The sequence below is a fragment of the Apus apus genome, chromosome 3 (genome assembly GCF_020740795.1).
Source record: "Apus apus isolate bApuApu2 chromosome 3, bApuApu2.pri.cur, whole genome shotgun sequence".
NCBI classification, from domain to species: domain Eukaryota; kingdom Metazoa; phylum Chordata; class Aves; order Apodiformes; family Apodidae; genus Apus; species Apus apus.
The window spans coordinates 39367938-39395779 of NC_067284.1; the positions used below are offsets into that span (position 1 = coordinate 39367938).

Sequence of the window (27842 nt, forward strand, 5' to 3'; positions counted from 1 at the left end):
AGCATATCTGTGAAACATAGGTAGGACAAAGAAAAGTAAACATTGATTAGCCCCTTAAGTATATTACTTTGGAGCTTCTCACTGAGTTTCCTATTTAATTTTAGTCTTCAGCTCTACAATAATATTTCTCATTTGAAGATGGTTTTATTTAAATTTAAGTGATAGTTAAAATAAAGTGCTATTTATTACAAAAGATCAAATATTAAAAAGAAGTAATACATGTCTGTGAGAGTTTTTTGAGCTGCACTGCTAATGAATTAGCTTCAGTGAAGTGTCAAACACCCACCAAGTTATGCAGAAAAATAAGTATTTTTAAAATATTCAATTAAATTAGTTTGAACAGCCAGTCAAATAAATGGTGAATAACAGCTCCTTTCAAGTTCCAAAACTGACTTACTTCAAGAAAGGACATTTTTAATTAAACATTGTAGATTTTCACTGCACATGAAGTGGTTTATGCTTGGTATATTTAAGAGTGAAACTCAATACCTCAAATAGATTAACTCCGCTACCTCTCTCTTTTTTTTTTTTCTTGTTTTAAATAAAATTAATTCTCTCTCCCATAGCAGTTGGTAGGACGCATGCAACGTTTTCCTGAAACGATAGGAGTAGAAAATGCAAGCTATCTTCCCAGTGAATTTTGATATCACACAGAGTTTTTCCCATGGGCTTTTTTTTTAATCTATTGATTAGATCACTGTGAGAGATGTAAAAGATTATTTGTTGTTGTGTCATCTCACATTCTTATGGTTTCCTACCTGTCAAAACACAAGAACAAATACTAGTGCAGAGTATGCTGAGTTTAACTCCATGGCAGTACAAGGTCACACTACAAACATTTGTGATTGTTCTGATAAAGAACAATGTCTTGAATTAAGTCTGAACTAGAATTGATTTTTTTTTTTTTTTTTTTTTTTAATAGTAACAGTAAGATATTTGGGTGAGCAATGCTGTCATTTAGTGAGGACTAATGTGCTGACCCTGCACAGCCTTTACCAGCTTCCCAAGTGACACAAGCACTACTCCCTTCAGTTTTCCCTAGTGGCACATCTGTGCATGCCACCTGTAGATGTACTTCATATCTTGCACACCACACTCAGAACATCTGAAATCTCACAGTAGTGAGAGCATTTCTCTTTGACTCTAGCTGGCTCTATGAGAACTTAAAATATTTTGATTGTATGCTGTCAGACACATGATGAGGCCAACTGCCCTTTTTTAAGTCTTGTGTATCTTGGTTACATGTCTAAAGTGGCCGGTCTGAGCAGGACTGAAGATCCTTCAAGGCCCGTAGAGCAAGACTGCAACAGAATAGTGCAACTTGAGTGGGAAGATCTCAGGTTGCATATATGTGTATAGTGATGCCACCTGAGTGTTTACAACAGGATTCCATTATTTTTCAGTTACTGGAGTTCATGACACAGCATTACACAAGCTCACTTTGAAGGTGGTTCAGCTCAGTGGCTGCAGGTTCTTAAAATAGTTTCTGGTTTTTTTGTTCCATGTGACAGATTTTCAGAAGCCATTTCTTAGCTGCTGGAGTTCATAAGAATGCAGCACTTCCAAAACCAAATACAACTAACTCAGTGACACTGAATATGTATGACAAGACCTTGACATTTTCTCAGAAAAGTATAACCCCAATGTACAAAGTGGCTTTAAGCATCCATGTGAGATGCTGTGCTTCACTAAACCTCTCTTTCTTAACAATGATAAGTGACATGTTGCATAGATCAGGCAAACAGTTTGAAAAAAGCCTCTGTAAGGAAAAGTAGTACAGAAATTTTGTGGCGGTTGCCCTGTGAAGAACTGGTAACAGGAGGTCACATTTATGAGCACTGCTACTTTTTTTCTAGCCAGGTGAGAGTACACAGGGAATTTCTTCAGTAAACATCCCAGTTTAAATCAGCCAACCAAAAAATGCCTTGAGAAACAGCAGTGGATTGAGAAACACTTGCCATTTTACAGAGATGTGTCAAATCCAGTGTAAAATGCATTAATAGAAGTGACTACAATGTAATACTTTGTGAAGATAAATACGTTTTTGAAATGCGAAAGTCAAATTCAACCAAGCTGGATATAGAATTGCAACAGAAAATCCTGAATAAAAGAGAACCTAAATGTAAGGTAGATATATTAAGAGCATAAAAATTGCAATATCAGCCTGTTCAAATGGTTCTTCCATTACAGAACCTTATTTCTGAACATTGCCAATAAGAAATACTTGCAGGAAACATCAGAGCTTTAAAATTCATAAACTAAGATTATGACAGATAAATTAATGCCAAGACTGAGTTGTAGAGGGAGGTATAAAATTCCCCTTGTGAGTCAGTACTTCTCTGTAAAAAATCTTTACTAGATATTAGAAAGTAAAGGTGAAAACAGAAGATACATAATATGAATTAATAGCGTTTTATAAAAGGAAAGAGAAGAAAATTTCATTCCAAAAAGTAGTTTATGGAAAAGTGTGGTTGGTAGAGAGACATTTGCACCCTCTGATGCAGCAGAGAGATCAGATCACTGCATAGCTCTGCCTCTCTCTTGGCATTCAGTGGTATTTTCACACAGGTATTTGTGCCTGTCTTTGAGAGAGTGCTTGAGTGATTCCTCATACATGTTGGGTATCAAGTTTCATGGACTCAAGCTGGGACAGGACAAGTCAGGCTTCTGCCAAAAGTCTGCATTTCTCGCTCCTTAGCTCTCAGTGAGAGGCAGGACCAGAGGCCTTAATTCTCATTAAAGCACTGCTGGAAATAAAAAGAAAAACACTGTAAAATTTCTTGGGGGATATCTAGTGAATTATGTTTTTCTTAGTGGGTCTGACAGTCTTACAAATTAGAACAAAAGGGATAATTAGATTATGCAGGAGAGTTCAACCACTACATCTTCCTTGCCTGTTAATAATAAAATGAATGATAATTGAATAAGAAGATATTTCTCCAAACCTGTCCAGTAAAACGTGGAACAGAGGAGGAAAGGTGTTTCCTGCTACTGAATGACAATCATTCTCAACAAACATGCTCCAGCCAATTCAAAGGCTAAATTCTCCTCTTTGTTGCTCACTGTACTGGTTCTTTTACCTGTGATTTCTTAACATGAATAAAATTTCACTTGATATATATAAGAGAAATTCTGAACTCCAAAAGACTGGAAAAGAGTGATAAAACAGCTATTAGGAAGATCTGAGACAGAAAGATCTCTCTATACCTGTCTCCAATATTTTAAAATCGTACCAACCTCTCAAGCTATGAGCAGATGGACAATTTATGGTGATATGGGCAGCAAAGACACTACCAACTTAATGAATGACAGCTGCTCTGCTGTAGCATGAAGTGGTTTTCACTTCAGCATAACAGCATGCACATGAATAATTATCACAGAGTACTTTACACCAGGGATGAGTCTGCATTTTATCTTGTTTTACCATAACTTCCATCTCTACAACCAAAGTAAATGTAATAATTCAGTAAAAATCCATTAACTTCAGCTAAACCAGTTACTGTCTGTCTCGAAGTGTCAGGGTAAATGTAATATTTGAAATTACTCCAGTGTTATTCAGACATTAAAAATTAGTAAAAAAAATGGTGAAACCATAATTTAAATTAGGAAAAACAAACAAACAAACCAAAACAAAACCACAAATGGCTAGAAAATCATGGGACAGAAATCTAGCCTGCATGGTTTCTGGAAAAGGAAATTGTGTCTTAGTAATATGTATTTTGAACATCTTACTGAAGTAATAAGCACAGCCTTTATAGGATGGTTTGAAGATGCCTTTGGAAAGTTCCAATGTAGGAATTACTGCAGAAACTAAATAGCTACTTCCTAAGAGACCCAGTATTGAAGGAAATAAATATCTGATTAGGAAGTAGACAGCAATTGATTAATTTTCATCTTGTAGCCCATTTGCAGAATAATTGCTTATGATCCCATGTCTGGGCTGATTATATTCCTTAATTAACAGGAAAAGTTAGAAATAGTAAGGTAATGGAATTTTCAGATTACATAAAATTAGTTAAAGACTTCAGGATCAGAAGGGAGTGTTATTTACTGAATTTAAAGATGAATGGACAGTATGATGACAAAGAAAATGAAGTGCAAATAAATAGAATGTAATATATACTGGAGGGAAAATCTTAAATAAGAACTCAGCTGTTCCTAGCTAGTGCTGAGTCATAAAGCTACATGGAGTGGACTATTTTTGAGTAGGAAACTGTTTTCAAGATTTTTTGTATTTTCAAGATATTTTCAAAATTTCAGAAATTTTTATGTTTTCTGAACAGCTCAGAAAAAATCCCTCAGAACCATCACTATCTATGGGTTATAGGTCTGATGATGATCTAGATTCAAGTTTCTGATTTCAGTTAAAAACGATACAACCATCCTGAACCTGATTTTTTTTTTCCCTTATGAAAATATTTGCTATATTGACACATTTTTCTTTATTTTCCCACCCCAATGAAAAAGTTTTTAGCATAGTCTGGCATGGTTCATAAAGTTTTTTTCCTCATTTCCAAAAAAAAAAAAAAAAATTGGTGCTCTGTTCTGGTTTCTGGAGTAGTTGTCAATCTGGATTCATAGTCCCTGAAATCTATATTAACTGATAAAGTATGATTGGATTCCAACAGGTCTAGGAAAGGAAAACTGGAATCTAACTGGAGTCATTAAGATTTAAGGCTGTCAATACAGTCCTCCTTGAACAGGTTTCTAAGTACAAATTCCTAATTCAAGAACTAGATTATACCTCTCACCAACAGTGCAAAAAAAGTTGGCTTAAGAATTTCTTCTTTCTCCAAATAATCAAGGTTAAAAACCAAACCAAACCAAAATGAAAAATAAAACAGTGAAGAGCAACTCTCATATCTGAGCATCACAATTTCTAGTACATCATTCTACTTTATTTCATGTCCTTTTCTGCCCAGCTACAATATATTGCTCATATTGGTTCTCAACAGATAATCTGTCTTTTCATCAGCTGTAGACCACATTTCTTGGCTAATCTGTCCATCATTTTTGCTGCATTTGAGATAGAAACACATTTCTCAGATTCTGAAGAGCAATGTAAATTATGGTGTTGTGCTCTTTCTCATTTATTCCTTGTCATTTTTAGTTTGAGTAACAGGATTTGATTGTTCAACAGCAGTCAGAATGAGGCCTCTTCTGTCTCTGAAGATTTGTTGAGTATTTACAGTGAATTCCATCAGAAAATCTTACAGTCAAGGTGAAAATTCAAACAGATGTCAGTATAGGATATAATAGCATAATAACAGAAATTAGCTAGTCATAAATGCTGTGGCAGGCCCAGATGGACCTTGCTCTGCTTGTGTTTTCCTGGGCACCAGAAGCAAGAATCACATCATGTAAGCTGGCAGGACAGAAGTTGGGAGGAATCCAGAGGTGCACTGCATGTTTCCTTGTAAGCCCTATCCACACTCTTCATATTTGGGTTTTCTGTTGATCTGGGAGTCCATCTAACATAATTTGAGTTGCAAGTAAGTATGCCTTTCAAAGGCCACTGATACTTCTATAGCAGATTCTGGGGAAAATACAGTAAATCCTCTGTAATTAAAGTTTTGTGAAAGGTGCACTTCACAACTTTGATACACACATCACTTAGGAAAGCAAAGTGATTATAGAGGACCAGATCCTGGAAACCTTGTGCCTGCTTTTCATTAATTCTAGGCATGAAACACTTTATCCATTGCTGGCACATTCTTGACATACTAAAAATTAATTTCATTCTCAAAGGAGAGTAAATGGTAGAAACCTTGAAAAATGTTTGAAATCAGAGATTGTGCTGCAGGCCATGATAGCATTTTGGTAATTTCAGGACTAACCTTCTCCTTTCTGATCTGTTTTATCCAAATGTACTAACAGTTTAAAGCAAAAGAACTTTGCATTTTAAGAACATTAAAGGGGTAGAGACCAGCACTCAAATAAAAAATGCAAATGCCTGAGGTGGTGCCTACTCCCACCTATGGCCTCATGACCCCTGATTTCCATCCTGCACCAGGGCACTTTCTGCAAAGACAGGGTAGAGCTCTGCTTCTCCTTATTTCCTTCCCAATTTCAGTGCCACATCACAGCTGTTCATACCATCATCCTGCTGCCAAGCATATTTTCTAGAAAGTAAGAGCTCTGAATTTTAATTCTTCTGTCTGCTTTTGCCTGCAAATGCTAGCCTAAAGCAGTGGCTTACTACTGCCACTTCTAACAGACATGTTTCAAAACAAAGTAATATCTGTAACTACATTTTTAGAAGGTTCAGCCCAACAAATGTAGGCTGGGGAATGTTTATGCATGGATTTCAAATGGACTTAGGTATGAGCTTGGCTCAGCTCCATCAGGATTGCAGCAGTCATCTGTAAATGAAGGTAACTTTTAGCATTTTAAACATCTCAGTCATTTTAATAAAATTTTGGTATGTTTTCATAGTACTCCCTGCAAGTACATGGAATGTTTTATCGGAATTCCAGACTGAGATTTTCAGGGCCTTCTATTCTGTCTCCAGAATTTTAATACTGGTCACACAGTGCAGCTTACTCTGTGGAACCAAATCCAGGTTGTTAAAACTGAGTTTAAAGTAGCTGTTTCCTTCCAGTCTCTTTCCAGTCTTCCTTCCAACTAAACTCATGCTTTGGGAGTTGAAGGAGGGATTACTGCATGATGAGATCTTCTTATTCCTTATGTTAGGCAGAAGCTTAGAAACCTGGACATGACTTTAGGTGTTTGGTTTTTTTACTTCTTATTTTATGGATTTCTTTACCACTACAATCTTTAACACCAAAAAAAAAGTGCACATATTTCTCCCAAACAGGTGATGCTTTATAACTTTCCTATAGACTCCCCTTATAATCACAGAATCATAGAATGGTTAAAGTTGGAAGGGATCTTAGAGATCATCAGGTTCCAACCTCCCTGCTAGGAGCAGGGACACCTCACACTAGACCAGGCTGCACACTGCCTCATCCAACCTGGCCTCGAACACCTCCAAGGAGATGGCTTCCACAACCTTCCTAGGCAACCTATTCCAGGACCTTACTATCCTCATGGTGAAGAATTTCTTCCTGATGTCTAACATAAATCTACCCTCTTTCAGTATAAAACCATTACCCCTTGTCCTATTAATACCCTCTCTGGTGAAAAGCCCCTCCCCAGCTTTTCTGTAGGCCCCCTTCAGGTACTGGAAGGCCACTATAAGGTCTTCCCAGAGCCTTCTCTTCTCCAGGCTGAAAAGCCTCAATTCTCACAGCCTGTCTTGGTAGCAGTAGTTCTCATCTACTACCACCCTCAAGTCCTTTTCCTCAGGACTGCTCTCTAGCCATTCTCCCCCCAGCCTGCATTTGGGCATGGTGCTGCACTGACCCAGGTGCAGGACCTTGCACTTGGCCTTGTTGAACTTCATGAAGTTGGCATTGGCCCACCTCTCAAGCCTGTCAAGGCTCTTCTGGATTGCATCCCTTTCCCTCTATGGTATCAACTACTTCACACAGCTTGATATCATCAGTAAGCTTGCTGAGGATAAACTCAATCACATTATCCATGTCTCCAACAAAGATGTTGAACAGCACTGGTCCCAATACTGACCCCTGAGGAATGCCACTCGTCATTTGCCTCCACTTGGACTCTGAACTATGGACCACAAACCTCCGAGTGCAGCCACCCTGCCAATTAATTATCCACTGAGGGGTCCATCTGTCAAATCCATGTCTTATCAGTTTGGAGACCAGGGTGTCACGTGTCAAATGCTTTGCCCAAATCCAGGTAGATGATGTCAGCTGCTCTGCCGTTATCCACCATGTCTGTACCCTTGTCATAGAAGGCCAGCAAATTGCACAGGCATGTTTTGCCCTTAGTGAAACTATGTTGGCTGTCACCAATCACTTCCTTATTTTCCATGTGCCTTAGCAGATTTTCCAGGAGGATCTGTTCCATGATCTTGCTAGGCACAGAGGTGAGACTGACCAGACTGTAGTTCCCTGAATCTCCTTTTTCTCCCTTTTTAAAAATAGGGGCTATGTGTACCTTTTCTCCAATCAGCAGGAACTTCACCAGACCACCATGACATCTCAAATATGATGAACAGAGGCTTAGCAACTTACGCCTTCATGCCTTCCCATTCCAATCTATCGTCCTTCTTCATTGTTGATTTTGAGATATTAACTCTCTGCCTCTATCTCTCAGTGTTAGTGTCTGGGAGGAACAATGACTTTGTGATTAAAGTTTGGTGTGAGAATCTAGGAAGCTGGAATTTGCTCACATCAATAGCAGAGCTGGGTGTCTGTCAGGAAACATTTAATCTTTCTGAGCATCAGTTTCTTCATCTGGCGAAGAAATCTGTTCCTATACTGCATAATATGCGTGTGGTTTGAGAAATGTACACAAGACTCATAGATAGGTGTTTGAATTATTTTTACTGGCATTATTATTATTAACTTCAGTTGTGAAAATGTAGTGTTTTTGTTTCCATTTCAGCTGCGGTGAAAAAGGAGGGAGATAAGAAAGGTAAATCCATTATTTTTTCTTGACTGAAGTGTCTTTCAGGCTGTGACCACTGTGAGAAACGTTCCTTTCTTTCAGCAATACAATTGTGATGACATACACCACCTCATGTGCTGCCATCAGCCAGCTTTATCTACTCCTACTGTGATAACACAGTTGTCATTTCCAGTATTGTTAGCTTCTTTTTACCACAGGCCAACACAGCCCAGTATCAGACACTTCATCATTCTGATTGGGAAGAAAATGAAAGGCTTTTGTTACCGTGTTAGGATTTGTCAAAGAGAACAAAACTTGTAGTGCACCGTGCATGCTGACCTGGCTGTTTGTTCTTGGCAGAGGCCCTTTCCTAGGGCCATTTAATTTCCTCTTTTCAGATATATATGTAACATGAATGTGAGCTTTGCTGAAGTCTTTCTTTGATATTTTAACAGATTAGTGGAAAAGTCTGCACTAAATCAGAACCTAAACCCTCACTTAAAATTTCTACAGATAAATATACTGGATTTATCAGACCCTAAGTATATATTTATAGTGTTGCCTTCAGAATAAGATTTGGTGAGTTAAAACACTTTTTTTTTTTTTTTGGTAATTTGTTGATTTAATTCAACTGGAAAGAAAACGAAAAAGAGGAAAAAAGAAAGAAAGAAAGAAAGGAAGGAAGGAAGGAAGGAAGGAAGGAAGGAAGGAAGGAAGGAAGGAAGGAAGGAAGAAAGAAAGAAAGAAAGAAAGAAAGAAAGAAAGAAAGAAAGAAAGAAAGAAAGAAAGAAAGAAAGAAAGAAAGAAAGAAAGAAAGAAAGAAAGAAAGAAAGAAAGAAAGAAAGAAAGAAAGAAAGAAAGAAAGAAAGAAAGAAAGAAAGAAAGAAAGAAAGAAAGAAAGAAAGAAAGACAAAAATAAATATAAATATTAGCACCCGAAGTGATATTTTTCTTTAATCTATTTAAGTGTTTTGATTATTTGGTTTATAAGCCATACCTTGCCCACCAAACTGGAAGCATTTCTAGAACTTTTGCATAGATTTCAGAGGATTATTTGGTATTTAGTATTGAGTAAGTGAGAAAAAAATTGACTATTTCTGAAGTTTATTTGTGAGGTGGATAGTTTTTGGGTGGGAGGAATGTCTTTTGTAATTTAAAAAAAGTTTAGAAATTTGCTGGTTCACATAGTTGAATAATGGAGCCAGCCTTTGCTATCTATACATGAAGATATTTTTACTCCTGTTAAGGTATTATTTTTTATGTTATGCCTATACAGAGTTAACTGAACTGGAAAAAAAAAAATTTAGTCTCAACCATTTTAACAGCTCATGAGTGAAATCCTGGTTGTGCTAGTGTTAGTGGCAAAATTCCCATTGATTTAACTGGAGCCAATGTTTTGCCCCAAGTGTTTAACAGACTAACAAAATTAATTTTGGTTATCGAAAACAACCATGCTGAATAGGTATCAGGCAAGATATTTTGTCCAAAGATTAATTTGCAACAATGGGAGTGTTAAAGGTAACACAAGAAACAAGGAGAATCAGAAAACTGGCAGCTACTTACAGCCATTGGTTTTCAGACATCAAAATGCCTGCTGTGTTTGGAGCCTTGAATTTATCATGTGGGCTGTTACATCCTTAATGGAAAGAAAGGAGTGAGGTAATTGCTAAGGGTGCTGTTTCTGTCAGCCTTACCACAGGTTATGGGTTCATTCACTGACAGAACATCAAGGGAATTCGTTTGAAATTATTACTCTTTGCCCTTGGTTTGGATTTCACAGGGTAGGAATTTTTTTCCTCTTGATCATAATCGTCCAAAAAAAAAAACCTGATTAAAAATGAATTTTTAATGAACATTCTTTGAAGTTGGATCAATTTTTCTGATTCTTTATATATATATATATATATGTATTTTGCTAAAAAAATATTATTTTCCTCTCATTTCTTATTTTATTGAAAAGATTTTGCCAACAAGTATAGGTAGGATACTTTCAAGCACCTGGCACAGGGCAGGATGTACCTGATCCTGCTGGTTATCACCAATCTTCTTCACAGAAACATGGAGGTGCAAACCAAAAGTCAGCTCTGATCATTCCTCTGATATCATAATTTTATTTATTTATGGACTAAAGCTCCCTCTGGTTTTCTGAGATCATAACCAACATTGTCAGCAAAGAAGGTAATGATTGTAGTGGAAAACATGCTAGTCCAATAACTAAGGAAAACGGGTTCAGCGATGTCTCTGTCTTCAGTAGATACGCAGTGAACTGAACAACTGGAGATAAAGAACAAGACCTCTTCCAAAAAAAGAATATGGCATGCTTTAGCTTTCTCATCTAGCTTCACACTCTCAGCAGGCCCCACATGGAAAATATTACATGTTACTAGGTAACTCCTAATATGATCAGGTTTGATTTATTTCTACTTATTCCATTATCAATTATCATAAAAAATTGACTCATCTGCATGTGTATTCCTCTGACTGGCACTAAAAAGTGGCAATGTTTGCTGCTGGTTTTGCTTAAGGATACAGTATTTACTGCCCAGCAGCAAAAAAAAAAAAAAAAAAAAAAAAAAAAAAAAAAAAAAAAAGTGAAGTAGCCAGCCAGTGCTCTATATTGACTGACTCATTATCCAAAATATATTGTGGTAGTAGCATGCACAGTTCAAATACCACTTAACTAATTCTCATGTGAATCATGCAGCACCTAGGCACTGTACTGTATATGAAGCTTTCTCCAGTTATTGTCTTATTCAAATACGCACCCGTCATCTAGAAAAACAAGAATAATGAGCAATACAGAAAGACAAGCTATCATAAAAAGAGGAGAGAAGATGAAATGACATTTTTATCAACAGTGCATTCCATGCGTAGCATGAATCAGACATGAAGAAGTTTGAAAGAGACAGAAGAGAACAAAATTCAGATGGAGAAAGCTTATGTGTTTCACTGATTTCTCCAAATGTGAGTGGTGATAGTAGGAACCATCAGGCACCATCTATGCATGAATTATTCAAATTAACAACATCCTTTTGAAAGCTTAGGTTTCTAAGACTTGGTGACTGAAGTCCTAGAAAATAATTGGCTTCAAATTCCAGCATCACATTATGGTTTCTGTCAATGTGTGTGGGATAGAGGAGCAGTCATAGATACATGTGAAAAGTTGTTAGTTTCTAAAGGACAAGAGGTAGCAGCCCTTTGCATGAGGAAGGCACTTCCTAAAATCCCCAAGAGCAAATACGGCTACCAGTACATGAAAATTTGTAATGCTTGCTCATAATTCAAAACACTGCAACCAGTGATTCAAATGAAGTACAACAGACTCAGATATTAGGGAAGTGAGATAAAGCACATCAGCTTTAGGACATCTCCAGAAAGCAATAAATGTCAAATTATTTCAGCATTTTTTCAGCTTTAAGTGCTCTTTTAAAGGGAAAGAACTGTTAATGTAGCAAACCAAAACAGTATTTTTATATTTTCAATTATTATTTCATCATTAGAAAGAGTTCCAAAATGCTTTATGTGAAGTGGAGCCAGATTAAACCCACTTTCAAGGTTTCCTTGTTCTGCATAAAATGGGATTTGTCATTTCAGCCTGTAGCTCCCATATCTTATTGATTTCTGACTAAAGAGAGCAAAGACTGAGGTAGGGATGTCAAGCAACCAACGTTAACAAGCTTAGTAAGTTCCCCCTCCAAATCCATCTCAGGAAAGCTTGCCACAAGATTTGTTACTTCTGCAATTCTAGTGAATGCAAATAAGATTTAACCATTGCATAATCCCCGTGGGTTACACAATCACATGCATATGTGTAAGAACTGTAGAAACATAGAGTGGTTTGCGTTAGGTATCATTATTTCATGCAAATCATGGACCTGAGTTGCCGGAAAGTTGATTTTTCCAGGCTGCTACAGCTAATGAACAAGGCAGAGAGGGCTCTGTCTTGCTTCTGAGAGCAAGTTAGAGGGCACATCTAATTCAGTGTAGTGGTCTTCTGGGCATCTCATCTCCTGTATACACTGCCTATACTTAGATGTTATGAGTTCTCGTAAGACAGTGAGATGCAGAAGCTAGTTACCTGTCAACAGCATGGCTCCTGTTCTGATGTACAGTGTTATTTCGCCTGCAGTTTGCTCTTAGAAAGCCAAAAAACACATTTGTCTGACAAGTTTCATCAATAATATGTTGACAGGAGATATGGAGGATCACATGTTGACCTTTTCCCCATAGATGCATCATGGTGTAAAAAAGTGCATTTAGTCTGAATACAGCTAATAACAAACAAATGCAGAAAGTGCGTAAGGCTCACATTTTCTCATTCCAGCTCCAAACTACATATTTTTGCCAATTCAGTAAAGAACAATTTGTTTCAATTATTCCTTGTAATGATACCCTATGCATCCCTTGGAAACTGTTGCTCTGCATATGGAGTGTGGTAGAAACTGGCCAAGACACAGCCGTGTCCCTTTTCAATGTATATAAAAATCAAGTTGCTTTTCAATCTGAAAAAGGGCTGGGCAGTAGTGAATTTCAGAACTACTTAGCTTTGGTGTTGACCAGAAAAAACTGCTTATTCATACAGCGAATAATCACGGCAGCATGGGATTTCTGTCCAGGTGCAAATGCCACTGGTGCAACATGAACCACACCTTCATCACATCATTTTGTAAAATATTTCAAGAATAAGAAACTGGACTGCAGAATTCCATAACTGCAAAGTGTAATATACAGCCCCCTAGCAGAATCTATATTCCTAAGCAGAGGGAGGAAAAAAATAGAAATAATTTAAAAAGCATTTTCTTGAAATCTTGTGAAAAGTTCAGACCAAGATAATAAAAACCAACCCCATGCTACTATGCTGTTTAAACTAGCCATGTGGTGTAATTGGAAGTAAGAATCTCTCAAGAGGTTAACCGTCATTAAATTAGCCACAAGATGGAGCCCAAAGGACCTCTGAGCAGGCAGTTAACTTCGCCATCCTGAATCAGATAAAGAAAAAAATAGCACAGTTTTACCGAAGTAAAATGTATGGGAATCTTAAGGTACAGACAAGGTATGCTTCAATGTAAATCCACTCCTGCCTAAAGATATTTTTCATTTGCTAGATGACGGGCCATGCATTGGTAGCTTTGACCTCCTATGCTGAAGCAGCAAACCCTGTGATTTTCAAGGCACTTTCATGAATGGGGAATTTGCATGAAATATAGCAAATACTTTGATAAGTCTACATCAATTAGCTTAAATTTACTTGACCTCTATTTACCTTGTCTCATCTGTCTTGGGCAGTATTAATAATTTGTGTTCCATTTTGCAGGATTATGGGAGGCTTAATGCTCTCTTCAACCTCTGTTAAATAAGTAATGGCCATATCTTAAGGGACCAGGTTCATGCACTTTCCATGTTGCGGATAGTTCAGTTGGGATTCCCATTCAATATAAATAGAAATTAGGCAGAGGAATGGTGAGTGCACTGGACTCAAGACTTTTAATCAAATTCATGAATTTAAAAAACTTCTTTACATACTTAGATGAACTTAATGAGTAAGAAACTTTAACTCATAAAAAATTAAATGTCTAAAGTTAATCATCCACATTGAAGCTGTTCACCCTAGTCTCACTTAAGATTTAATGGAAAGAAATAATCATCTGCAGAGAGTGTTTCATCTGTTTGTCTTACCTATTCGTCGAAATGCAAATACTTGCCCCCTGGAGATACCTGTGTTTCTGACTTCACTGTAACAAGGAACATAATATAGGTTTAGTAACAAAAACAGACAACAAACCATGATGAACATCAGAATAGTTTGTTGTTAATAATTTTAACAATCCTCCCTTTAGTTATTTTTTCTCTGTTAAGAACTTACATCAAAAAAGAAGAAAGGTGAGGAAAATCAGGAAGTCATTTATAGATTTTAAAAGCTGGATAAATATCCACTCTCATTGTACTTATATGGAGGGGTTAATGCAAATATTTAATCTAGAATACACAGCGTTAAGCTACATACTCCATGCAGTTTAGATCTTGCATAACATTTCAATTGCAATAATGATTAGAACTTGTGTTAATAATTCTTACTTGCCTTAAATACAACAGTAATTCATTCAGCCCTTACTTCCAATAAATGGAGGCAGTTTTAGAAGTATTGTAAGATTATGAAACAGCTGTGATTTCTGAAGAAAGAATTATCTGTGTCATTTGTGTCCTGTGTTGTTACTAAAAGTTACTTATAAAATGTATATTGGTATCACATCAGCAACATTCTTACCTGTCAATCCGCATAATGTGCTTAAACACCCAGATATCCATACAACACATGGTTAATTGGCTAAAACTTTCCCCATGGGTTGCACTATTCCTTTATTGCTCAAATTGCACAAAGATGTCTGCAAACAAATGCCCAGAGGTATTCTATTCAGCTGAAATTCCAGAATTAACAGTTCTTCTACTGCTATTCTCAGTTTCCTTTTTTATCTATGCAGACATCATGTTCAGAAATGTGCTCTTGCAAAGTTTTAATTAAAACAAGGACAGTGATCAGCAGCGTTTCATGAGGAATGAAGATGGTTCAGGATGTTCTGCTTCTAGAAGATAGTCATTAGCCCTCTGCTTTAATCACCATAGTAATTTGGGTAAAACACTGAGAAAAATTCATCTTTCTAAAAGTTTTTTTTTTTTTTAATTGTTCCCCACTCCTCTACTCCAAAAATCTTATTTTCTAGATTTTCAGGGGGTCATCTTGTTCTTGTCATAATGATGAGTATTTTATTTAACAGAGTATGTAAATAGATATTCAGCCATGATCTTTTTTTTTTTTTTTTTTTTTTACAAATCCAGTCATGGTTAAGAAGGAGCTTGACAAGGAAGTTAGTATTTAAAATATTTACACCAAATTATGACCCAGGGGGCTGGTTGGCACCTTTCACAGACAACAGGCATTGTGAAATAAACTGAAGATTCAAATATTAATTGATGTAAACATCTGCAAAAGGTTGCCCTTTTGGCCCCAGTTTTTTATATAGAATTATGAAAAACACTATTGTTACATAAACTAAAGTCAATATCCAGAAAAAATGTCATCACTTTAACATCCTACATACCTCAGTCTGCCAGATTTCACTAAGTTACCCATTATAAGTCAGTAATTTGTGTTGCAATAAAGCATGGCCTGAGCTTAGCTATATTTTGCCTTAGCTATATGCAAACGTAAAACTGATACTACTAAAAGTGAAAGCTTGTTAAGCATATTCTCCCTCATTTGTATGTTCCCATCCCATAATTTCAGGGAAGAACACATGAAAACGTCAGAAGCTGAGGATGATATTGAGAGGAAGCTCTTCAGGCCTTTCGCAACACGTGCCTAAAGATGAAATGCATTCATACAGCATATGTACCTCATCTACATTTGACTGAAATTTTATTCTTTCCAGCTCCGTCGATTGAAGATTTGTCCTCCTGGGATTTTAAGACTTATAGTACTTTAAAGTCATTAACTTCCAGTGCTATCATGGAAGATTGCTGTTTCAACAAGACTTACATTTCCCAGTGCATTTCTATTGTTTAACTGACAAACTGGGAAACAGAGAAAGATGCTCCCTACAGGCATGCATCTCAGATTCAAGTTGAAGCGATTCCTCTCATTAAAAATAATTTTAAAATGTTGGAAATGTCTGTACTTCTTTGCTACTTCAACTCTATTTACACCATGCTAAAGTCCCTCCCTCCCCTCCTCTTTGTGAACTACTTTTTGTTTTTTCCCAGCTATGTAAAGTATTCTTGAATTGCCAGTTAAAAATAACAAGCTGTTCTAGACAACAACAGCAAAATTGTTCAGAACCAAGAGTCAGCTCATTCTTCACTGTGCAGCCCTGAGGTAAAAGGCAAACCAAACAGCAAGGACACAAATGTGCTAACTGTATGAAGACAGATATCGTGGACCAGGCTGCTCTGGTAACAGAAATAAAGCAGAAGGAACAATGAGAGCAGCCTGACAGCTTTTTTGGTGGAAAGAGGCAACAGAAAGATCAGTCTGTTGCAACCCAACTGGCTCTATTACCAGTGTTTAATTATTAAACCATGGCATTTTAGGAGGGTTTGCCTTAACCATTTACCTTATTTTCATCAAGAGTCATGCTGAAAGAGTGGCCCAAGGAAGTCTGTGGTGCTGCACTGGCCCAGACAAGCACTCCCTGCTAATGAATACATGTGATAATGCCAGCTGGAAGCTCAAGTTCTCTGCTTGACTCCAAAGCTTCCACATAGCATTAGATGATAAATCACTTAGTGTTTTGTACTTGGCGTATCAATGTGGGATAATATTTCCTCAATGTGTAGAAACCTGAACATATAACTCAGAAAAGGTTTAGTATTTTGGCTAGGTTTAAAGTTAAGGTTTAAAGGTTTAAAGTAAAACAGAAATGGAAAATGGATGCTGTATGGAATTGAGAGATTCTGTAAGGACAAGACTTGCACAACATGCACGTTAAAATAGCCATACATCAGCTGCCTCTATTTGTGCCACCACCACACTCTTATTGCCTTCTTCAGTATGACCCATCATAGGGTGACTATTTGCCGTACACTGTCAAGTCAGTTTCCTAACCTAGAGCAGGGGTCAGTGCAAACACAAGCCATTCTCTTTATAGGAATCTTGCTGCAGCTAATCTGTTTTGTAAGGAGCCATATTTTAAGACTTACGTTCATCAGACAATATTTTTCTGCACAGTCTGCCAGCTGATCAGCCAGCCAGCAGGGATTTAGGAGGACACAGTCAGATACAAAAGATCAGCTTTGCTGATCTAGAAAACTTACGGGAACATTTGACTGCTCCTTTGAATTACAAAGCGTACAGACAATAACTACACAAAGGTGAGGAGCTGCTCTTGAACAAAGTAATAGATCCTAATAATCCCTCTTATGTCCAAAGTCATTATCATCTAAGACATTCTGAACTGGCCCAATATGTTTTATTCTGGTTGACTTTTTGATAATAGAGTTGCTCCACAGTCTGAAAAACCTTGTACTAACTAGAATAAAACTGGTTTATTCAACCTTAATTTAACAGTGCATTGAAGATTAGGCAGAATGATGTAGTATCTTAAATTCTTGCAAGCTACAGTATTCCCACTGATTTTTGCAGGAGGAACGTGCATTAGTGTGTCTTAAAGCCCATTCGTTAACTTGACTAGAGTTCATTTTCAGAGAGAAAGGACTCATTTAACTTGTATAAGAAAATCAAAGGCTTATCTTTCGTCACAATGTATAAACTGGAAGGTTAAGGAACAAATCTTGGTAATTCCATTTAAAGACTCCTCTTGATCTTGATTCCTCTTTTGGTCTATAATGTTGTCACAGATTAGCGTAATGGGTGTATTTGTCTAATGCCCAGTCCAAATCCTGTTAAAGAGTCTTTGTGCTCTCTTTAATGAGAGATGAGCCAGGCTCTTACTTAGCCTACTGGAGAGCAGCTTTCTTATTTCTAATACACATATAACTGTCCAATTAGAAATAATTTTCTCAGCTACAGCATGAGTTATTATTTTGCTACTATTCACTAAAACATATAGTTCTGGGCTTTGCTTCCATTTCTTGCATGACATCTTCATTTCTTACCTAATGTGCACACTCACATATATATTTGCTGTCTACACAGAAAATGACTGTTATCCAGATGGAAAATAAACATGTTATAATCAAAAAGCACATTCTGCTTTAACCTCACCAATTTATGGTTCAATAAAACAGATGATTTATTTTCTAAACCTATATCAGAACCTAATCTACAAAAATATGCTATATATAATTAATACCCTTCTGGCATGCAGAATAGCAGGCAAGAGTTAAAAAAAAAATAATTAAGTGAATGTGAAAAACAGCAAAAACACTACCAAGCCTGGTTATCAAGATTAATTCAGAATGACACAAAATAAATTTCAAAATTGTTCTTCATTGATCTGGTTCAGATCTTATGTAGCTTCAAGTATGTAATCAAAGATACAACCATTTTATTAGAGTCTAATGTACAGTAAGTCTTTCTTACGCACAAACAGGTAGCAAAAGTGGCTGTGTTGTAGGATCCCTTCTTTTCTGCCTCTTCTTATTTCTGATTCCTCCCTTAGGAGTAAGCATACACACTTAATTTGTACCTTTAGTCTCCTATTACCCCTAAAATATTCCATTATCTTTGCTTTATTCTGCACACATCTCCAGTTGCTGTATCATTAAATGCACTGCAGCAACTTGGACTGAGACTGGATATAGAATGGGATCTGTTTTCTACTGCAGCAAAAACTAGCAGATCAAAAACCTGCTTGCACAGCAGTTACTTTTTGCCCTGAGTGGGAGCTCAAGGAGCTCAGTGAGTCACAGCCCAGGAGCTCACAGGAACAGAGCTCTTGCTTGCCATGCTGGGCTGGCAAAGGCAGCTCATCCCCTGCACTGCTGCACCTCTCAGTGGGACAACACTCTCTTGCACACAGCAGATTGTTATTTGCAGATGGTAGAGCCTTTATTCTTCTAAAAAAAACCCAAAACAACTGCCTGACAAAAGCCAAGAAGAAAAATCCAGGTGGCAAGTTAGGCCTTGGCATTTCTGCAGCAACGATAATGGGTACAGCTCTCTGAGCTCTTGCTTTGCCTGAGAAAGGTTCTCTTAGGGTCCATGGAAAGTATTGGCTCAGTTTTCAGTTTTATCTGGACAAATGTGGAAAATTGAATTACACAACGTTTAAGAGCTGCAGCACTGAAATCATGAGTCAATTTTGTTAGATGTGCTCTAATTATCTTAATTACATTTTCAAGTATGCCTCTCTGCTCCTCAGAGTATCAGTACCTCTGAAATTCATTGACCTCACTATGGCAGGTACAATTGTCACAGACCTTACAGGGTCTTATTTAGACTGCCCTGGGTGTCATTTACCCCATTTACCTCAAAATTCTTGTCTGACTTTGTCCAGTGTTGGACACCTCATGGTCCGAGCTTGTCCTGTCTCTTAGTGGGCACTGAATTGATCACCTCACTTAGCAAGGTAGTGACCCAAGGTTTGATTTATGATCACCATGTAAGGAGGGGGATTCAGCCCACTGAGGAACACAGAGCCTTCCAGGGGTATTTTTATCTAACATTAGCAAAACGATGAATTTAGGGTGCCTGTGTTCCTCAAGGAAGCGACCCAGTTAGGTGTCTGGGGTGGATAGCATAAATAATAATAACTGTTGCACTTTTCAAAATATATTTCACTGAACATCTATTTTACCCGTCTACAAATATAATTAATAAACACATTAAATCTTGCATTGTCATCAGAAAAAAACTAAAATACATTTTTTTCTTTGTTTGCTTCTAGCTACCTCAGAAAAACCTCACAAAAACAGTAAGTATCAAGTTGATAAAGAATACTGTTTGTTACTTCAGCTCTTAGGAGGGGGGTATTTCTTTATGTTGCCAAAGTTCAAGCGGCTTAAGAGCAACTTAAGCTCATAGGAAGTTTCAACTTATGAAAGTAGTTTTCAGTGTCCCTGTAAAGTAGGACCAGGTTTGCTTCACAGGTCCCAGTGCAGAAACAGTTTTCCAATTCAGGCTGAAGTAAGACCCACCTGTGCCTTCTGCCTCCATGGCAGCTGCTCACTGAAAAAAAATCAAGGAAGAGAGAAGTGAGGAAAGGTCATTGCAATTCTCTGACTAGGCAAGATCCAGGCAAGAGACTTTTTTCTCTTGTATGCTGCAGCCCTCAATGGTTTCACTATTTAGATATAGCTGCTGTAAATCAGAATTAAATATATTATTAGCATTCCTCTGAAATTCCATAGCTTGCTTTTTCCAGTCTCACAATGTTGGGTTTTAGATACCATACCGTTTTAAAATGGCACAGAATTGCATACATCTTGTATTTTAATACAATAAAATATTTATTATTGTTACTGCTTCATAATATTTTATGGGATTCTGATGAACAGAGAAATATGGAAAGCTATTTGTAATTTATGCAGTATACAGATCTTTTATTTGATACTTTATATGAGACAACCCCACTTCTGTTGTAATAAAATGCCTTCATTACTTTGTATATAGAAGAAGGGTGATAACAATCAAAATTGTTAATAGAAGTATTTCACAATTTTAGAAATTCCATTACATATTTCTGAAAAACACAGAAAGGAATTTTGTGATTTCTTAAGCCACATTACTAAGTATCTTCTTTGGGATTATTTTCATTTTTTACCAAAAAAATAATTAAATATAATTTCTCAAGGAAGATACTCATCAAAAAGTTCTCCTGAAGTCTAGTGTGATTATATAAAGCAAAGTTATCTCTTAAAAACATAATGTGAATAACTTATTTTTTAAATATTCTAAAAATTAAAAACCTTCTAATGTAGGGTTTCTTCTTATTTACAGAAAATGAACGTGTTAAACATGAAAAAGCTGTTTCCCAGACTAAGCCAGGTTGGTTTGGTAATTTAATTTCCAGTTTCTCCAGGCTCCATTCCATAAAGATATGTGTGGGTTGAAAAACTTATAGACTTTCTTAAGCTAGGCACTTTTTTTTATTATTTTTTACTTTGTGTTATTGTCATTTCAGAGTTTAGAAGAGGAACAAAAATGAGAATTAAATTTAACTAAAAGGATCCCATTTTAATAGTTTTTTGTAGTTCTGGCTGTCATTGGTGCAGTACACCTTTTAAAACTTTAGTAAAACCTGTTTTCCAGGATTTGAGGAAGGAGTTTTTTTACTGCCTTGCAGTACATTAAAGAGGAATACAGGCAGTTACACCATCACAGCCTTTTATGTAAACCCGTTGTTACATGAAATAAGTTTGAAACTCAAAAAAAGAGAGCTACAATCTCACTGGGTAGATAATAGCTCACACAAAGGCTGCCTCCAGTTTCTGAATCTCAGAAGAACAGAAGGTAAACAATTTAAAAAATATATAAATAAATAATTCTCAGGCTGGATATGCACTCAGGTAATCTGTGAATAATAACCAGAAGCAACTGGTGGTGGTGAGCTGGACAAGCTCTTTAGACCAGGGCTTTGTGCCTCATTATGCTTTTTGGGGAAGAAGACACCTTGGGATCCACAGTTGGGTCTGGTGTAAAGAAAAAAGTCTAAAAGGATAACCTCATAGAAAATTCAACTATTGGTTCTCCACTTCCATCACTACTTAGTGGTCTTACCAGATACAATGAGCACGGAAAATCAAATATCAGCATCCCATCAGCCTTTACTAGCAGTCCTGCTGTTTGAACTTCACATGAAAACGAAGTGTTCATGAATAAGTGATTGGCTAAACCAGTTAAAATTGCTTAATTACATTCCATAATAACCAGGCAGACTTTTTTTTTCATTATGCTTTTTTTCCTGACTTTTTTCATTTAGTTGGTTAGGTTTGTTGTTTTTTTAAAGAAAGCAGCTTCTCCTATGCATTTTACTAATTTATTTTTAAAACACAGTAGTCTACTTGCAAGTTAAGTATTTCCATAGACATTTTGAGGTTTCCTACAAGCCTTGAGTAGCTGAATTAATTACATTCTATTGCTGGTTTTGAGCCAACAGGAGAAAAAAAAAGCAATGTTTGTCGCTCTAGCTTTCAAAGACGCAGAGGTCAAGCTTTTTTGCTTTTTTTTTTTTGTGCCTCTGGCCACTTTTTGTGTATTACCAGCTAGCAGAGGGCTTCAGCCAGCAGGCAGGTGTGTGTGGGTTCAGCTAAGGCAAGAATAATGTAGGTGGGAAACCACTCTATCCAGCTCTGTGCAGCTGGCATTACTGCTCACCTTTCCTGCAAAATGAAATCAGTCCTGCACAATCAACCTTATCTCACCCAAAAAGTAAATTTCCTTGATGAGGAATTTGACAACATCAAGAGCATCATGTCACAAATCAGTACATTGGACTGATTAGAAGCTTACTCTAGTATAGTACAGTACAGTCCAGACTAAAGCCCTTTGGAGAGCAGTGGCTGTTTTGAGTTTCAGTTTATGACTGGAAGTATTAATCTGCAAGGACTGGTGGTAATAGTGCTCCTGCCTGCTGTGTGCCAATGAGTGCTCTTGAGTTAGCAGACTGAATTATAAAAGCCTCATTTTATAAAGAGCATCCTTTTTCACCTTAATTCAGAGCAGCTTCAAACTATTCTTCCTGTGTCTCCCACCAGCAGACTTAGAAGTATCACATGACCAAGAAACTAGACAATTTCAGAAAACGTATTGATACTGTAGGAAAGTGTTTTGTGTATGTGTGTGAGAGCAAGTACAGCAAGAGAGTTCATTCCTGATGTAATTCTTCTGAAGCTGCCTGCAATACACAGAAAAATGTTTACAGCTTTTTATTTTTCCATTTAAACTAGGTACAGCAGGGAAAAAAATAATATTCAACCTTGTAGTGCTGCAAAATTAGAGCTCTACAGAGAAAAGAAATTCTTTCCAATGAAAGATTTCAGAAGTCTAAAGCTGGAGTTTATTCAAAATTGGAACAAATCTGAATTTTTCTGAAATATTCAACCAAAAACCATTTTTGATGTTTTGTAGCTTTATGGGGTCATCAGCATGTCTTTTTCTTTCTTTTTCACTTCTTTGTTTGCTTGTTTGTTTGCTTAAAGTCAGCACATTGTGTCTTTTTTGTGTATCAGTACATGGAAAATTTAATACTCCAATCCAAATTAGTGAAACACACTTTTATATGCTAAAGCTCAGCTATGAGGAGAAAGAGAATATTTTATTTCAACAAGTTGCATATGCAAGCTGCTGGTTCCTCTACAAAAACACTTCTAGCTTCACAGACAGCAATGAAATGGAGATGAATTTTTTTTTAATTCACTGCTTTTATAAGAAGCTGACAATAATGACAGCTGAGTAAGGGAGAAATAAGCCCTAAACTTAACACAAGTGAAAAGAAATTAAATTGCCACCTCCTAGACAACAACTGTAAAGCATAATAATGCAGGGCTATACTTTGTTTCCAAAGAACAGAAAAGATCAGTAACCATGGAGCTTTATTCTTCCCTGTATTTTCCTCCTTCAGTATAGATTTCCTTCCAGAAACAAACTAAAAAATCCCAAACCAACCAAAAAAAATCCATTCCACAATTGCTCTTTCATGTCAATACTTGAGCTGTAGCTTTGCTGGGTGCTGCTGTATTATGGATGAGAAGCATGGACTGTAGAGCAGTGAGGCTGAATCTACACATAGTAACGTGATAAATGTCTTTTTAGACCTCCTTGGTAAATGTATATCCCTAGCAATCTCAAAGAGCTAAGTTAAAAAGAAATCAACATCAAGAATAAGATAAACCTGCTCTTTGCACTGAGGAAAAAAAAATCCTTTGTAAGTTACATTCTAAATTCATGGGAAATGTCACATATGTTGAGACCACTCAACAGTCTGATCTTCTAAATATTGTATGGTACACACATTTAGTCAGAGTGCAGATTTAGCAGCAAAACTTGGACATTTAGGTGCCAGAGAAATAACCCCCACAAAAAAGTAGCAGTTCTTGAGGTTGACTGTTTGAGGGTGCATAGGTACACTGATGGGTGAGACAGGGTTCTGACACTTCACGAGTGGTTCCAGCCACTCATCACCTTCCCAGTACCTCCATCCATTGCCTTGTTTAAGATCTGCAAGGCTGGAAACTTAGCTTATATTCCAGGACTATGCACAGACAGACTACTCGGGAGGGTTTCTAGCCAACTAGTTAGTACTCAGGTGAGTTGAATGGCTTCAGGGGACAAGACATCCCTGTTTGTCCTGACCTCTACCCAGCCACTGTCAGCTTCAATCTGATGCCTCAGAGGTCTTGGGTAAAAGGAAGGGGCCAGAGGCATGTGGCTGTAAGCAGCTTCCATCAACAAGAGGAAGGGGAAATACGTTCTGAATGTGTCTTAAACATATTTACAAAGAAAGGTAGTGATGTGTGTGAATGTTGAAAGGTAGGAGCTAGGAGAAAGGTTTGAATTCAGGTGTGAGAAAAGAGACAAAATAGAATTAGAGCTCAGAAAGAATCAGGAAGGGTGAAGTTCAAAACAACAAAATTGGGCAGAGTAGAGAAAACAAACATACCAGTTCCCATCTGACTGGGCCATTGAGAAGTTAAGGCAAATCACACCTGACCAGAAAGTGTAATTCTGCCTGTGCCTCTGCTTGAAGGTTGGAGAAGATGCCACTCAGGTCTGGTGGTTGATGTCACCATGTGTTCACATCATCTGAGAACTGTCCTGAGCAAAGCCACAGGCAGCTCAACAGCATGTGAACTTGGGCAGCTTTTCTCATGAGACAAGCAGAAGCTCAGGGCTGCTTTAAGGTTTTCTGACAGACATCCTGCTTGGTCTAGGTGAGCTTGTCCAGTAGCAGTAGGTTTGAACTGGCATTCAGTCTGGCACTGTCCCATGTGGATGTGCCTCTGTGAGTTAGCATGTGCTTCGGGCCTTCCATACCTTTCTTATCTCCAGAGTGTAGACACATCCATACATATTTGTGGTTACGCAGCATCTGAGCAGAGGTTCTCAGTGTTGTATAACTTCAGAACTGTTAAACACTTAGGAAGGCAATGTTCACAAAGTCATGATAGTTACATTATTAGAATACGGTTTCCATCAGAGTGCCTGGCTGGAAGACACCACCAGGTGTGGGACTGTTTTCTGGTGGCTGAGGTAATGCCCAGTAACTTATTTTTCCCATGGAGTATGACCTCACCATGCAGTCAGAACTCATAATGCATACATGCTCTTTTACACTGCTACAACAGGATAGTGATGATAAAGACATGCATTTATTTTGTCAGTGTGAGCCATATAAATAATATAATGTATAGAAATATTTTTCCAGTAATATGCACCTATGTTAACACAGTGTGAGCTTCTAATTTTAATGCTTTCACAATACAGAGGAGAAAATTAAACAACAAAGGACAACTCACACAGAAAAGTCAGGTAAGAACAAATAATTCTCTCCTGATTTATGGTCAGTGGGAGGGGGTGTTAAATACTATTCAGTATTCATATATATTGTAGTATATTTACATTGCAATATTTTTTACAGTATTTTGAAATATGCAACTGATAACACTTTCTTAGAGCAAATCCAACATCCTGAGAAAAAATTCTTTTCAATGAGAAAGCCAAGTCAAGACATTTCAGCTCTTGGGCTGCCTGCTTCAGCCTCTCTGGCAGAGAGAGGCTAGTGAAGTGGGGTGTAACTGTAAATCAGATCTCTGAAATTCTCCCAAATATCCTTGTAAATAATTGTATGTGGTACCTACCTTGATCAGAAAAATCCCTGTAAAATACTGGAATATGTGTGGGTTTTTTAACTTTAACATATGGAAAACAACCCATAGCAATTTCTAGTTTTGCTTAAAACTATAGTGTCTTTATCATCATGCCTTCCATTACTTTCATTTAACATACTGTCTTGTTATTGCTATTTGAAAGTCCATTTGACACATTCAGTGGCTTCAGTACAGGAGTCAACTCCTTATCGTCTCACGAGGCTCAGAAAAAAAATAATAAAAATTAATACAGGAGTGATAATCACTGTTTAGAATTAGTTATGTTGAATAAATATTGCTGCTGACTTAAAAAGAGAAAAAACAGACATCCTCATATTTTCTGGTCAATCCGATTTTGATATAACTGCATCTAGAATTTTTCTCAGTCAAAAAAAATGAAGAGTCCATACACTAACTTACTTTGCTACAAAATTAAGAAAAAAAAAAAAAATCAGTTAAGAGCCAAAGTAATGCCACTCTTAAAAAAAGCCCAAATATAAGAATAAATTTGCTCTTCACCGACATAAATTTTAATACATACATCATAAAACAGTTTCCCATTTGAAATTCCCTATCATGTCTTCATCCTGGCATTTCCCAGCATATATCTTCACCTGAATTCACAGTTGTTAGTTCATTTATTCATCTAAGTAGCAGAAGAGCTGAAGTATATTGTTCTTTTTTCAGGGGCTGCTCACATTTTCAACATTTTCCACTTTACAGCCCACTTTCGTGTCCTTGTTGCTCAAAAAGAAACTGATGCCCAGATTTTTAGCAGTAGGAAACATCTTCTGGAAACAAGGCCAGCACAGCTGTCCGTTGATTTCTCAGCTCTGAAATGTATAGTGGCCCCTATTTGCATGCATTTGGTGTAGCTGTTACTATGCAATGAGATCTGCAGCGTGGGGTTTTTTCAATTGCTTTTATGAAGGTGTGACTTTTGTATCAAGTAGTGTTAGACCTTATTTTTAAAAAGAAGATTCTTCATTTTTTCTATTTCCAGCAACCTAACATAAATTCTCTTTTTTTTCAGTAGCAATTATGAAATAGAAAGGAGAGCAGAGGGGTGGATAAAATTTAAAAAATGTATTGCTTATCCAGCAGTACTAGTTCTCTAATTTTCCACAGTGAGATATAATTTATTCATATGGAATAGGATGTGTTTGAGACTTTGGGAATTCAGCCCAAGTATGTCTGACTCAACAACATCAAGGTCAAGTAAATGCTTGCCGAGTTTTCTCTGTACTCTCCTTTCAAATAACGAAAATGGAGAGTGGATATAAATTACATTTCAGAAACCGAAGGGAGCCTCTATTAATTGACTTCTTCCATAAGATATATGCACAAATCTTAATGTAACTTTAATAGTAGCTATATGTGTGCAGCTATGTGTAGTACTACTGAACTTGCTAATTTGTGGCAGATCCCTCAGTGGATAATCTGTTAGCAACTAGCCATGTGGCTTTTTTCCAAAATAACAGCATGAAGCAAGATAAAATGAATGTTAATTCCTGAAAAAATATATATACAATCCCTCTTAGTTAAATAAAAAGGCATACAAAACATAATTTATGACAAATTTTTTTTGCTGTTTCTTTTCTCTAGAGCATGAAGCAGTCAGACATGAAAAAGATGTTCCACCTGCAAAATCAGGTAGGCAATCCTGCATTTCATTTGTTTATTACTTTTGAAAGTGTTACTTAAAGAATTTGCAAAACACAATGGCAGGAAACAAGTGCCAAAATCATGGCCCTGTAATCTATTTTGCTGTATATAGTGGCCTTGCTGTGCCGTACCATAGCTAAGGTAGCACTGTACATGTTTGCAGTGCCAGTTGTTATTTTCTGAAGATATGTAAAGGTCAAGCTTCTGCCTCTGTAATTCCACCGAGGTCAAAGAAATTATGCCAACAAAGAATTTGAACCGTTTTCTGAAAGTGCTTGTTTTAAATTGTCTCATTTTCCTAATTATTTGTTGATATCTGCCATTTATTTGGACCTCGCAGCCTTTCTGTATAAGTCAACTTCTCAGGACCAGCCATAGTTTAATTATCCTCCAGAGCAGGTATTATACCTTATGCTATTCAGATCATGACCTTGCAC

At 37.0% G+C, this 27842-nt stretch overlaps 1 protein-coding gene across 17 annotated transcripts in view; it reads left to right on the forward strand.

Annotated features, from left to right (window-relative positions):
- Positions 1–27842, forward strand: part of TRDN (triadin) — a 239479-nt gene that overhangs the window by 178330 nt on the left and 33307 nt on the right. For 12 of the 17 annotated variants that reach the window (XM_051616090.1, XM_051616102.1, XM_051616086.1 and 9 more), the window contains 5 exons: positions 8476–8505; positions 19821–19847; positions 20873–20920; positions 25358–25402; positions 27346–27393. In XM_051616090.1, the coding sequence (XP_051472050.1) occupies positions 8476–8505; positions 19821–19847; positions 20873–20920; positions 25358–25402; positions 27346–27393 (198 nt within the window). The remainder of the gene's footprint in view (positions 1–8475; positions 8506–19820; positions 19848–20872; positions 20921–25357; positions 25403–27345; positions 27394–27842) is intronic. The other 5 variants (XM_051616095.1, XM_051616099.1, XM_051616104.1 and 2 more) reach the window with 3 other exon arrangements.